Here is a 14,683-nt window from a genome sequence, read left to right as displayed (position 1 = left end):
CTCAAGTATAGTTTCTGTGCATCACACTCAAGGTAAGGAAAATTAGGTAGTTTAGTTTATGACCTAGTTTGTGATATGTATGACCCTAACATTTCAGGTACAAAAAGAAGATAAGTGTGGCTGGACCTAAGGTGTTCATAAGTGTATGACAGACCTAAGTGATGTCTGGTAGGCTCAGTTGCCATAATTGTATGACGGACTTATGTCCGGGGCTTAATTGCCACCCCTGTATAAGCACTTATCTTTTTCTTATACCTGTCTCGTTATTATAACCTATGGCTATGACCTATGATTATGACCTATGACCTAAGATATATTTTGATCTTGTATGATAATTATAAATTAGCATTGTTATGAACTCTTGTATGAACTGATGGTATGATTGTTATGACTATGTGATTATATGATTTGTTATTTATGATGTCTTTCTGACTAATGTTATGATTGCATGATATAAGTTAGGATCTATATCTATGTGTGATTTTTATTATGACGGTAATATAGGATAGATTATGACCTTGGTTTCTGTTATGAATATAGTATTGCATGTGAAATTATTCTTTGTGAATTTATGATTGATTTCTTTATGAATTGGTGTGTATTTTCCTTACTGGGCTTAGAAGCTCATTCCTTTCTTTTATTTTTACAGAATAAGTTAACCTTGGATGACCGGTGGCAAGCATATTCCCAAGAGCAAGACTGGTGTGAATATGTGGGGGACGTATAGCCGCGTGTTATTTTCTTGGAAAATTATGAACTTTATGATTTAATGTTGCCTAGTTTTAATTCTATATTATTGTAAAGACTACTATTATTTATTTTTCCTAAACCAGGTTATATTTATTTTAAATTATCAACAAAGAAGGCAACACTTTTTACGATTTATTATGTTAATTTTTCAACATTTTCATTTTCTAGAATTATAGCTAGAATTTAGGGTGTTGCACAATATTTAGAATGAATATTATTATTTTTATATTTTTTAATTAACTTATATTTTAGTTTATTTTATAACTTTGGATTGATTTAAAATAGAGTATACTTTTTTTTTAATTGTATAGTATAATCATATTTTAAAAAAAACATAGATAATTTATATGGAAATCACAATAAACATAATAAAAATAAATAATAATTTCTAAAATAAAACTAAGCATACAAACATTACACATTGCTTGCACCTAGTATATATACATTTATATAGTGTGTGTTTAAGATTTGTGAAATACATACATATATAATAATATAATATTATACATATTGATATTATATTATTTTAGATATTTAATTATAATTCCTTGTGATTTATTATTTAGTTGTTTTCTTACATAGGTATTTGTTAAATTTTACAATGTATTCATTATTTTTTATATTTTGTTTTGTTATTACTATATTTAGAATGAGTATTTTTTATTAATTTTATTTTTGAATTAATTTATACTTTAGTTTATTTTATAAATTTGGGTTAATTTAAATTAAGGTATAATTTTTTTTTTAACTGTAAACTATAATTATTATTTTTTAATTGTAAAGTATAATTATTATTTTTTAATTGTAAAGTATAATTATATTTGACAATATATAAATAAATATTACAAATTTTAAAATGTATAGAAATATTATTGAAAGTGGGAAATAATATTTAAAATGAATAAAAAAATATTAAAGTTGAGTTTTTTTTATGTAAAATAGAGAAGCTGGTGTATGGTAAAATAGAAAATATTAAGTTTGTTATTTTGATAAGAAAAGGAAAATTAATTAAACCAAAGAACAAAGTTTGTTAACAACAGTGGGTGTTAACTCCCAAAACGAGGGGGACCCAGAAAATTTGGCGACATCAGCCCACTCAACCAATGCATGAGTAGCCAGGTTGTTACCTCTGGGGATCCAATTGGCAGTACAATGAAACTCACTCGAACCACAAAATAACATATCACACAAGCCAGCAAGACGCAAAGCGCGCCACCTCCGAAGAGAAGCCGCATTACACACCTCCTGGCAGTCTGTGACGAATGCCCTGATCTCTACCACCAACGCCAAATCTGCCTTGAAATAAACATTCCTAATTCCAAGAACTACTCCCAACCCCGAGTAAGCCACTACCCCAGCAGCCCTTTCTCCGAGTTTGTAATACCCATCACAAGCAATGCAAATAGGATGACCAACCTGAGAGAAAGTCCCAAGGGTATCCATAGGGGTTGGCTCGTCAAACTTAGCACCAACATCATGCTTCAGCTCCGCAGTCCTCTTGTCAATATCATGCACCAGCAAGGAAGGAGTGGCCACTCTTCCCTCATGGATTCTCTTATTTCTGGCCCACCAAAGGGCTCACAGATGGCTGCGACAAAAACAGTGAACTCCAATTTGCTGCAACTATCCAAAGAGAGGAGAAAATCCACATTAAAGAGCCAGTGAACTCGTTCAAAACCAGAATTAAAATGGAGCTCATCAACTCTCACTCCCCACTTACTAGAAAACAAGATAGAATAAGCCAGTGGGAAATAGAAGAAAGTATGCAGAGCATCATCAATAGCATCAAGGCAATGACTACAGAGGATAGGCCTTCTAGTACTAGTACCCAGTTTATGACCCGTGGGGAGGCAATCGGAAGAAATCTTCCAAAGCAACAGCCTTTGCCTCTCCTGAATAGGGGCTCGCCAAATAGAGGACCATAAAGGGGTGTCCTTGACAAATCTTCTCTTATTGAGAGACCAGTACACTTGCTTCATCGATAAGTTCCCATCCTTTGAGTCTTTCCAAGTTAGAACATCATTGGAAACAAGGGAGAGTTTCTGCATATTCAAAATCCGCTGGGCACACCCAAGGGTAAACCAACGATTGATAAGGTCACTTCTCCAATTTCCCATCTCATCCAACAGGGAGCAAACCAATCGCTGATCTTCGAGGATGATTGGATTGAAGGTGGCTCCACGATTGTCTCAACTCTCTTAGAAAAACCAAGGGGAATGAAACACATCGATAGAACGCCCACTACCAATCAGATAGTTGCTTTCTTGCGGACTAAAGTCTCTGAAAATGATGATACCTCTAGCAACAAAGGAGGAGGAAGTGGGACAGTTAGCTTTCCAAATATTATTAGAGGAAAGGTATTTTCCTGAGAAGACTTTACACCACAAAGAATTAGCATTTAAACCTAACTCCCATCCCAATTTAGACACGAGAGATATATTAAAGTCACCAGTCCTATGAAAGCCAAGCCCACCACATGATTTAGGCTTGCAAATGGAATCCCAGCTGACCAAAGCCATGAACCGCTCATGGTCCGAGCGCCCTAGCCACCAAAACTTACGAGTAGCTTTATCAATAGACTCACAAATAGTTTTAGGAAGGAGGAAAGATGACATGCTATAGACAGGAATACAATGAATCAAACATCAAATCAAAGTAGCTCTCTCTGCATGGGATAGAAGTTTAAAGCTCCAACCCTTAAGATGCTGGCTGACCTTGTCAATCACAAAGCTGAAATCTGAGACCTTACTTTTTGTGAGGAATAAAGGGTTGCCAAGGAATCTTTCCAACTCTACCATAGCATTGAAGCCCAAGACCTCCTGAATACTATATTGCTGGGAAACCGAAGTCCACAAGAGAAAAACACATTGGACTTCCTATCGTTAATCACCTGTTTAGACCAGGTACAGAAATTAGTAAGGATTTCCTTGTTTGTAAGTGTTTCTTCCACAGTAGCTTTGAAAAACACCATGATATCGTCGGCGTACATAAGGTGAGATATAGGGGAAATTCCTATTCACCTTATACCCTGAAATAAGACCATTGGCCTCCGCATTTATCAACATGTGGGACAACACTACACTCCCCAAGATGAATAAATAGGGAGATAGCGGGTCTCCTTAACGAAGGCCCTGTTGAGGAGAATCGAATAATAAACCAAAGACAAACAATGCGCCACTAGGCTCTTGAACTTGTCTCCAAAATCGAAACACCGAAGCACATTATCAAGGAAGTCCCACTCCATACGGTCATAAGGTTTGGACATATCAACCTTAGTTCCCACCACTTTACTTTCTTGCTGGTCACGACTCATAGAATGGACGATTTCCTGGGTGAGGATGGTGTTCTAGCAATCCATCTTCCCAGCACAAGGCTGACTAGAATGGGGAGATAAGAGAAGGAAGAATAAACCTTTACCTGTTTTCCAACAGTTTAGAAACCACCTTGTAGACCACGTTACACAAGCTGGTAGGTCTAAAATCATCAAATTTATGAGCATGCTGTCGTTTGGGGATGAGAACAATGAAGGAATGGTTAAACCCTTAGACGAATTTACCATGGATAAAAATTCTTGCATGAACTGGACAACATCTTCCCCCGCAACCTGCCAATGATCTTTGTAAAACTTTGTCGGCATCCCATTAGGGCTCGGGGCTTTCAACGAAGGAATACACCAAACAACACTCCTAACTTCCTCACCTGAAGAGATCTCAATCAAAGATGCATTCATCTCAACACTAACAACACTAGGAATTAAGTTGACAAGATTGGGGACGGGAGGCAGCTTCGAAGATTTGAACACTTCTCAAAAGTTGCCAAGGAAATAATCTCCCACCTCTGTTCTGCTATGAATTCAATTCTCCCCATCATCCAAAACCGCCTAGATGTGGTTTTTATTTCTCCTCACAAGGGTCGACATGTGGAAGAACCTAGAGTTTTGATCCCCCCTGTTTCAACCATGTCTCCCTAGACTTCTGAGCCCAAATCATAGCTTGTCTTGTTTTAACCTCCTGGATCTCAAGTTGGATAGACGCCTAAAGTTCAACATTATGAGTGAGTGGGGGTCTATTTTGGAAATCTGTTAAGAAATTGGTAAGGATCTTCAACTTTTCATTGCAAAAACCAAAATACTCCTAGTTCCACTTCTTTAGAGCATTCGACGTGGTACCAAGCTTGACCATAAGTTTAAAACTAGAGACTCATCTAACTTCGACCCTCCAAGCCTCCTCAATAACATGTCTGCACCTCGGGTCGTGACTCCAGACATCAAGATATCTTAATGGATAATGTACTCTCTCATTTTCCTTAACCAAATCCACAACCAGAGGGGCGTGGTCCGAGTTCAGGCGGGCCTCAACCCCGAATTTAGGGAAAGCCTCAAGCCATCGAGAATCACAAATAGCACGATCCAACCACTATTTGACTAAATGATTAATATTGTAATGACCCGAATTTGCTAATCAGGCTTAGGGTCTTGATTAGTGTGCCTGGAGGGCAATAAGTGATTTAATATGCTAATATGTGGATTTATGTGAATATGTGATAATGATGCATGTTTAATTGAGTTAAATGTGCATGTGGGCCCCATCTGGATATTAGGGCCATAAGTGTGATAAATGTGATAAATGTTATATATATGTGATATGTCTGTGCAGCACGATCCAAGACAGTCCTGGGGAGCGGTTAGCCAGGAAGTCACAACGGGGTTGAGAATCTGACTCGGGGCGAGTCGAGGGGTAATTTGGGTACTAGGTGTGTTATGGGATTATCGGGACATGAAAATAAATATTTGGAGATATATTTGAGGATAGAATGTCTAGGCGGGAGTATTGGGGAAAATTTACCATTTTGCCCTCGGGGACGTTTTGGTACCCTGAGCCTTGAGGTGGCCATATAGACATAAGTTGAATAAGACAAATCTTAGAACTATTCAGAACACTTAGGGAACCGACTCATTTTCTCTCTAAGCAAGTGGATGTTTTTCTCTTTGGAGACTTAAGGAGAAATTGGAAGAATTGGCTAGAAACTAGAAGGATTTCAGCTGAGAAATCTTGGGAAGCTTGGAGCTTGACGATTGAAGATCAACTTCTGGGATTGAATTCAGCAAGGGGTAAGCTTTAATTATAAGAATATGCCTAGATTTGCTGCTGGTTTGGAAGAGTTTGCATGTTGGTTAAGTTTGATCTGTTTTAAGTGTTTTGGTTGAGCTTTGGAGTAGGATTCAATGGGGTTTTGGTGCTGTTATTGAGCTGAAATGATGGTGCTGGTTATCTTGAATTATTAGTTAAGGTTAGGATGAATTGGCTTGAGGAAAGGTTTAGAGAAATGGTGTGAAAATCTAGGTTCGGTGGGGAGGGGCGCGCCGTGGCCCGTGTGCGCGTGCGGCCATGGGAGGCCGAGAAGTTCATGCGCGACGCAGCCCATGTGTGTTGCAGGGGTGTGCTAGCCTCTGTTTTGAGGCTAGTCGTGGCTCTTGGGGGTGGGGTCGCAGCCCTTAGTGCCAGTTTGAGTTTTTAAGGGCATTTAGGCTTGGGAACTCAATGGGTAAGGCTCGGGATGGATTTTATCACCCGAATTGATAGAATTCAAGGTCCCAGAGGTTAGGGTTATGGCTCGAAGTTATTTATTGGATTAGAACTTGATGGATGGATATTGTTAATGTGTTGTGACTAGGGTTTTGGCGAGGCTCAAATTAGAGGACTTTGCTCGGGGCATCGGTGCTAAAAAAGCTCGGGACTCAGGTAAGAAAACCCTTGTTCCCATAGAGCTTGTGTGCAGGGCTGAGCCCAATGTGTTTGAGTAGAAATGCTATGCTGGGCTGAGCCCAATATGTTAGAACTGCGGGGCGTAGCCCTTTAGCTGAGTATGCTAGAATTCTGTACTTGTTTGCTATATTGTGTATGCTATGATGTGAGTGATCGGCAAGAGCCGGGAATGGTGTAGACCGGGAACGACATTAGGCACATTGAGTGCAAGGCCGAGAACAGCAAGGGGCCAGGAGCAGCATTGAGCACGTGGAGTGCGAGTTGCCAGGGCGAGTCCCTAGAAGGTACCTGGGATATCCTCATGGCGTGGTCCGCGAACCCAGGGCTTGGTAAACGCCTGGGACGGCTAGGTCATATGTGTGTTAGCCCATTAGTGGCCTGTTTATATGCTTGATATATGTGTTGCATATGTTATCTGTTTGTGGGTTTTCTTGCTGGGCTTCGGCTCACAGATGCTCTGTGGTGCAGGTAAGGGTAAATAGAAAGTCAACCAACCATGAGTACGGCAGGTGTAAGGCGGCGTGTACATGTTTGGCCAGCCTAGCTGCCATAGCCAGAGGATTTTGGGAGATGCTTGTAAATGAACTTAGATTTTGTCGTTTATTCGACTTGGTTCAATTTTTATGTTGTAAATGTTTCTAAACTGTATTTTGGGATCCCAGGTGTCAAACTTTTATGGTTTCAATGAAATGGAATTATTTGTAAAGTTTTTCTTTTGTTTATAGCTTAATCACACTGTTTATTCTAAAACCTCGATTAGCGAGTTGATCGCACATCTTTAAACTCACTTAGTAATGGCTCTAAGGTAGTTGGGCATTACAACTTGGTATCAGAGCGAGCCAAGGTTATTGGTTCTGGAGATTGACCGAACATGTACACACGCTGTCAGAGATAGGCTTAACTCAGGGTTGGTTGGTAAGATTGGCTAACATGTTTGAATACGTGTTTGAATGCCCTGAATGCCTGCTTATTTTATATAGAGCATGATGAATGAGTTAACATATGCATGCGCTAGGGCATGGCCCATTGTGTGTTATATGTTATATGAGATGTTATTTGTGGATGACTGATGTATTTGGGAGGTGGTCTTTGGATGTTGTTATCATGCCTAATGAGCAGCGTCGTTGGTTGCAGACATATTTGTTGAGATGCCTCGACAATCAGCTAGACTCCGCGACAGTAGGGTCGAGGATGACAACCAGGGTCAGGACCCTCCACCTGCCCCACAGAACTGGCAAGAGATGTTTGCTGAGATGGAAGCGAGACTGCAGCAAACAGAGGAAGAGTTGCGACAGATGAGGCAATAGGCCCCACCTCAGGTTACTGGGCTGCCAGTGCAGCAGGTTGCAGCGCCAGTACCAGTACAGTCTATTGAGGAGAATAGTGGGAACCTTTGTATGAGAGGTTCAGGAAGCAGCATCCTTCCACCTTTGAGGGTGGATCAGACCCACTGCGGGTAGAGCTGTGGATGAATATGATTGCTTCAATTCTAGATTTTATGAGAGTTCAGGGGAACGAGAGTTTAGCCTATGCTAGCTACATGTTCAAAGAGGATGCCCACATCTGGTGGGACGTGGTGGTTCAGAGAAGGGATGTATTGGTTATGACCTGGGGGGAATTCAGAAACTTGTTTAATGAGAAGTACTACAGTGTGGAAGTACAAGCTACGAAGGTTGATGAGTTTATCAACCTGACTGAGAATCGATCAACAGTGACAGAGTATGCTATTAAGTTTGATAGATTGGCAAAGTTTGCGCCAGATCTAGTGCCGAATGATGCAGCAAGGAGGGATAGATTCGTGCAGGGGTTGAATGTCATGATCACCCGCGATGTGAATATTACCTTGGATCCAGGGACTACTACTTATGGCCAAGCGGTAGACAAGGCCCTTATTGCTGAAAGGGCCGAAGATCAGATTTGGAAGGATAGTGCTGCTAGGCGCGATGCTAGGAGGACAGTGCCTCCTTTTGTTGGGTTCAGTCGTGGTGGTGGTTCTAGTGAGCAGAAGAGGAAAGCCCCAGATCCCTTTGTTCCTTCCAGTTCTGATAGGAGGGTGCGGGGTGCTTCTACTGGCCGTCAGGGTGGCTGTGATAACTGGAGGAGTTTTCCTATGTGTCCGTGGTGCAGACATCGACACCAGGGTGAGTGCAGGATCAGGGCCTGCTTTGTTTGTGGGAGTGCTAGTCATCTAAAGAGGGATTGCCCTCAAGTTAAGAAGGAGGAGCAGAAGCAGAGTGACAGTCTTGCTCCTGCCAGGGTATTCACTTTGACACAGACTGAGGCAGAGGCTAGCCCTTAGTTGTGACAGGTCAGATCTCTAGTGCTGGTTCTTTGTATACTGCATTGTTTGATTCAGGGGCTACCCATTCATTTGTATCTGCTAGGGTGATAGATCAACTTTGTAGACCTAGTGGTGTGTATGCTAGGGGATTTCAGACTTTGTTGCCAACGGGAGAATCAGTAGTCTCTAGGAGGTGGATTAGAGCATTACCAGTAGAGGTAGATGGTAGGGAGCTATCTGTTGATTTGATTGAGCTGGAGATGGATGATTTTGACATGATTCTAGGAATGGATTGGTTATCCAAGTATGGGGCAACGATTGACTGCAAGCACAGAATGGTGACTTTTGAACCAGAAGGGGAGGTACCCTTTATGTCTGTGGGCTCAGCTAATGGACCGCGTGTACCAATGATTTTAGCCTTAAGGGCTATGGACCTGATGCAAGAAGGTTGCATAGGATTCCTAGCGAGCGTTGTGGATACCTCTAAGGCCGTGTCGGTTGGACCGGGTGAGACTAGATTGGTGCGTGAGTTTCTGGATTTATTTCCAGCAAATCTGCCGAGGTTGCCGCCGCAGAGGGAGATTGACTTTGTTATAGAGTTGGTACCAGGCACTACACCAAATACCCCCTAGCATAACACAAGAATATAATACACTTGAAAAAGTATTATTATATACATATATGTGGTAAAATAAAAAAATGGCGCTAATTTATTTTGGTGCCCGCCTATTCTTTTTTCCTAGCTAATTCTTTCTTCCCAGCTAATTCTTTTTTCCCTTCTTCGCACCCATTCTTTTTTCCTAGCCCACCACCGTTCTCTTCTTCGCCTAGCCCACTGTTATCTTCTTCGCACCCATTCTTTTTTCCTTTCCCACCCATTCTTCTGCGCCTCTCCCTGCTTGAAATCTTCCTTTAAGCATCTCTACCATCCCGACTGCATTCTGCCATGGCTCGCTCACCATAACTCCTGCCCCGTTTGTCGGTTCCGGTTACCAGCAGAGCAAGCCAAGCTGGACTCTTTTGGGTCCCCGGAAGGGGTTTTGAGGTTAGGGGACTTGATGATGGGGGATGAGGATTGGTTTGAGGACTGGTAGCGGCAGCGTTAAGAGCTCATTCTCTCCCAACCAGATTGCAGAGGTGGAGACAGAGACGGAGACAGAAAGAGACTCTTCGTCCAGTGTTTCTTTCGATCAGGGCTCGAGGCCATGGAGATGAAATGGAAGAAGATGGAAGAAGAAGAAGAAGAAGAATATGAGGAACAACGAAAGAAGGCACGAAGAGTCTCGGAAACAACAGGTACTTTCTTCTTTTCTTTACTTTCTCGGAGTAGTTTGGTTGCTGGAAAAGAATAAAAAACTAGCCAAATTAATATAATATACCTAAAGGTTTGAGATATTGATATGGAAAGAAGAACTTTGTTTGCCTTGTTATAGAATGTTTTGAGTTTTCGCTTATTGGCAGAGAGAATATGTAATTCTAGCAAGGAAATTATATTTGCTTTGTTAAATCTATGATAGGCTGAGACTGTACATGAGGGTAATGAGAGTGATGAAGGGGAATACGAAGAAGGGCCTGCTGATGGCCAAACCATGTTTGGGAATAAGAATGATTAAGAGTGAATGTTTGTATTTAGGCTAAATTCGTATCTATAGAGTATAATTGTGTTAATTGATGTTTGTATCAATTTGTCTGAAAGTTTTTTTTGTCTTACTACTTAAGTTGGTCTTGTACTGGGCAATAATGATCAAATTTTTAATTGCAGGATTGAAAATCGCTCCATGTTTCTGCCTATTCATTTTCGGCAAGTAGATGGTATGAATGATTCATGGCAGTTCCTTCTACCTAATTCGGCAGCTTCTTTTCTTTGGGAAGATCTTGGTAGAAGACGTTTGTTGGAACTCCTCATCGATGGAGATGACCAGTCTAAATCTCAAAAGTTTGATATTGATGAAATTTCTGCTCATCAACCCATGCATGTTACAAGTGGGACTTCTAGAGCTCTAAGCATTACGATAATAAAAGAAGAGAAAGTCAATGTTGTTAAGATCAGTGACTGGTTGCCAGAGAGTGAACCTATTGGAATATTTAGTAAAAAAAGGCACATCTCCTCTATCACAGCTTTCTTTAAAGAACCCACCTCAACAGCAATCATTGTCCACCTCAGACTCAGAACTTCATGTTATTGTTGAATTAGCTGAGCTTGGAGTATCAATCATTGATCACACACCTGAAGAAATTTTGTACCTCTCTGTTCAGACTTTTATTTTTTCATATTCAACTGGCTTGGGCTCTGGAATTAGTAGGTAGGTTCCTTTGGATATTTTATAGTTGAGTTTAGGTGAGTTTGCATATTTTTGTGCTTCTCTATGAGCATATTTATACGTGTGTGTATGTGTATTTCTTGAATATCTCTAGGATGCATTGATGCAGTATTCTTGTTTTTATTTTATTTTATTTATTTATTATTATTATTATTATTTTTTTATAGATGTCATCTATTCTTGTTAGATGTGTAAGCTTACCTTGTGCATATTATTACCCAATAACTAGGGAAAATACCAAGTTTGATCAACAAGAAAGGTATGTACTATACTAGTGGTGGGAAAAATGTGCTGGTTAGTATTTTGTGGTTCAATCTTAAGTAAATTAGTGGGGTCTTCTCCTAAGAACACATCTATATGTATACTTGAATGTGAAACACAGACACTCTCCTGGATAAATTTATGCATGTGTTTCTTTTATAATGTCACATAGGTTCAATTACTTTGGTTTGGTGCTCTGGTGCTTTTGCTTTTATTTCTCTAATTATCCACAACTGCCAAGTTCCAACGCTTCAATTGTCTTCTGTGTTGTAGGTTCAAATTAAGAATGCATGGGATACAAGTGGATAATCAGCTGCCATTAACTCCAATGCCAGTTCTTTTCAGACCACAGAAAGTTGGGGATGAGACTGATTATATCTTGAAATTTTCTGTGACCATGCAATCAAACAGGTCACTGGATCTTTGTGTCTATCCATATATTGGTTTTTATGTGAGTAGATCATTGTTTAGAGGAGGTTTTTTTTTTCCTTTTTCTTTTTTATACTAATCATATTTTTATTGATCATTTAGGGTCCTGAAAATGTTGCCTTCCTGATAAACATTCATGAACCTATTATATGGCGCCTTCATGAAATGATCCAGCAAGTCAACTTCAATCGCTTATATGATAACCAAACCTCTGCCGTTGCTGTTGATCCAATTATCCAAATTGGGTATGTAAGATGCTCAAGTTGGTGATTTGTTTTTCGGCTATATGTTTATGCGCTGTATTTAAGATGAGTTCTAATTATGTTTGTGGAATGTACAGAGTTCTTAACATCTCAGAAGTTCGGTTCAAGGTGTCAATGGCTATGTCACCCAGTCAACGACCAAGGGGTGTACTTGGCTTTTGGGCATCATTGATGACTGCACTGGGAAACATTGAGAATATGCCAGTATGTATTCTAATTCTATTATGTTATGTTTTTAGATAGCGAAGTTGTTTTATTGTAACCCCAACGGCATCCTTGTGCTAGGAAACAGTAATCTGTTATGATGGACAGACCTTAGTAATTTTACTATGAAACTTTCTACTCAAAATTATGTCTTGAGTAGATGAGTATTTTTCAATAATACCTATTATCTCCTTTCTATATTTCCGTCTGCACCACTTATGTGAGCTTCATCCATTTATCAAGCCATCATTATGTTTCTGGCCATCCTGAATCACATGGCATTACTGTGGAGTTTCAATATTGCTTTTGTTTTATTCTATTTTTACCATTAGGACACAGAAACACCAGGAAGTTTCTACAAACAAACACCTCTCTTATCTTTGTATGTTTTCATAATCAGACATTTCTACTTATTTCGGTGTTATTCTATCTAGTGTCAACGAGAGGTCTTTTTCCTTTTTTTAGTAGATTAAGAAAACAAGAAACCTTATCGAAGGAGAAACAACTAGGCAAAAACAAAACAGAAACTTAACCACGGTGCCTGAAGTGACAACTAAACTCTTCGGTAGAAAGACCCAAAGAAACACCCAGAAAGGCAATCTCCCACTAAACACCATCTCTTCTTCAACATGCAAGAACATAGGACTTAGGTGGAGGTAAAACCAAGGAGATATCCAGCTACTTTAACTAACTACAGTCAAGGTCTTAAAGCCAGATGATAATGTTGTACGAGAGTGTGTCCATCAGGTTGATAGAAAATTTTAATAACATATTTTGTATTTATTATCCAGGTTAGAATAAATCAAAGGTTTCATGAGAATGTGTGCTTGAGGCAGAGTTCAATGACAAATATTGCTATTTCAAACATACGGAAGGATCTCCTTGGCCAACCTCTTCAATTGCTTTCTGGTGTTGATATATTGGGTAACGCAAGCAGTGCACTTGGACATATGAGTAAGGGTATGGCTGCCTTATCAATGGATAAGAATTTCATTCAAAGTCGGTAGAGACAGGTTTGCATACTTTTTTTACAAGGTCAATATGTTGTTTTGGTTATATCTGGAAGGTTCAAATATTTAAAGTCGATTAACATGACAGGAAAACAAGGGCAGAGAGGATCTTGGTGATGTTATTAGAGAAGGAGGTGGTGCACTAGCAAAAGACCTATTCAGGGGAGTCACTGGAATATTAACAAAGCCTCTTGAAGGTGCAAAAACTTCTGGTGTTGAGGGTTTTGTTCAAGGTGTTGGAAGCGGACTAATTGGTGCAGCGGCACAACCAGTTAGTGGGGTTCTGGATCTTTTGTCAAAAACCACAGAAGGAGCCAATGCAATGAGAATGAAGATAGCATCAGCTATAACTTTTGATGAACAACCTCTTCGCAGGAGACTTCCTCGCGTAATTAGTGGTGATAATTTACTCCAGCCTTATGACGAGAACAAAGCTCGAGGACAGGTATTGTTTTTCAACTGGTTATGTAAATTCCTTGACTAAATATTTGTTATCAGGAATCTCTAAGATTGATAATTTGATTTGCAATTATCTAAAATTATTTCAATGTTTGTAGATCTACATTCAGTAGTAAATTGTTTGGTCCGGACAATAATTAGTAAAGATATAAAAATGCTTGTATATATATATAAATAGTCAACATTCTGATGTGTGAAAACATATGCTATTAATTCATTGTAGAAGTACGTGGAAAGTTTGCCTTAACTGATCAGGTTCCTTTTTAGGCGAGGTTGATCTTTTTAAAGTACGTGGAAAGTTTGCCTTAACTGATGCTTATGAAGATCATTTCTTAATCCCAAAATAAAAAATTCTTGTGGTTACTCATCGAAGAGTGATATTATTACAGGTAAGCTAGCTTGACTAAAAACGTTCTATGTCTCTATGTAGTCTCCTTCTCAAACAACATTAAATAAAGTAGTGTTGAATTTCTGTCAATTCCAGCAACCCTCCAATATCATTGGTCAGAGAAAGCTCAGCCCAGCAAAGGATCCATGTTCAATAGTATGGGATGTCCTATTGGATGACCTTGCAACCATGGAATTGATCCATGGAAAGAAAGATAATCCAAATGCTCTACCTTCACGTCTTATACTGTACTTACGGACAAGATCAACAGAGTTGAAGGAACAATTTCGTGTTGAAAAATGCAATCCTGATTCCCAACAGGCTCTTGAAGTTTACTCTTTGATTGAGCTAGCTTTGCAAACTTACGGACCCAACCAATCAAAGGTCAGTCCTTAGCATCGTATTATGTGTTTTAAAGAGCACACCTGCTTTAGTTGCTCTGCAATATCTTGTGATTTTGTGGACCTCTTATGTCTAGGAGATACATGTGAAAGAACAATCAATTCTTTTCATGCTAACGAAATGTCATAAATTAGCAGCTACTTGGATAAG

General features: G+C 39.6%; 1 protein-coding gene across 3 annotated transcripts; it reads left to right on the top strand.

Annotated features, from left to right (window-relative positions):
- The first annotated feature begins 1,717 nt into the window (after positions 1-1,717).
- LOC133795230 (intermembrane lipid transfer protein vps1301-like) lies at positions 1,718-14,262 on the top strand. 3 transcript variants are annotated; one of them, XR_009875362.1, is made up of 9 exons: positions 1,720-10,092; positions 10,559-11,099; positions 11,652-11,829; positions 11,910-12,052; positions 12,148-12,274; positions 13,066-13,287; positions 13,373-13,729; positions 14,011-14,132; positions 14,228-14,262. XR_009875362.1 is itself a non-coding variant. In XM_062232692.1 (6 exons), the coding sequence occupies exons 2-6, from the start codon at positions 10,831-10,833 to the stop codon at positions 13,279-13,281; spliced, it is 933 nt and encodes a 310-aa protein (XP_062088676.1). In that variant the 5' UTR covers positions 1,718-10,092; positions 10,559-10,830; the 3' UTR covers positions 13,282-13,288. The 3 variants fall into 3 exon arrangements, 1 of the variants encoding a protein (XP_062088676.1); XR_009875363.1 differs by lacking the exon at positions 14,228-14,262 and having other exon boundaries at positions 13,967-14,131; XM_062232692.1 differs by lacking the exons at positions 13,373-13,729; positions 14,011-14,132; positions 14,228-14,262 and having other exon boundaries at positions 1,718-10,092; positions 13,066-13,288.
- Positions 14,263-14,683: the final 421 nt, after the last annotated feature.

Source organism: Humulus lupulus, chromosome 1, assembly GCF_963169125.1.
Source record: "Humulus lupulus chromosome 1, drHumLupu1.1, whole genome shotgun sequence".
In the NCBI taxonomy this organism is placed as follows: domain Eukaryota; kingdom Viridiplantae; phylum Streptophyta; class Magnoliopsida; order Rosales; family Cannabaceae; genus Humulus; species Humulus lupulus.
Note: the sequence above shows the minus strand (reverse complement) of the source record. Positions and strands in the feature narration are given on the sequence as shown.

What these genes read in the sequence shown, in the direction of transcription:
- LOC133795230 (XM_062232692.1), top strand. Translation starts at nt 10,831, where the DNA reads ATGTTGTTAAGATCAGTGACTGGTTGCCAGAGAGTGAACCTATTGGAA. An exon ending in TTGGGCTCTGGAATTAGTAG is followed by an intron (nt 11,100 to 11,651) that starts GTAGGTTCCTTT and finishes TCTGTGTTGTAG; the next exon opens with GTTCAAATTAAGAATGCATG. An exon ending in GAAACATTGAGAATATGCCA is followed by an intron (nt 12,275 to 13,065) that starts GTATGTATTCTA and finishes TTTATTATCCAG; the next exon opens with GTTAGAATAAATCAAAGGTT.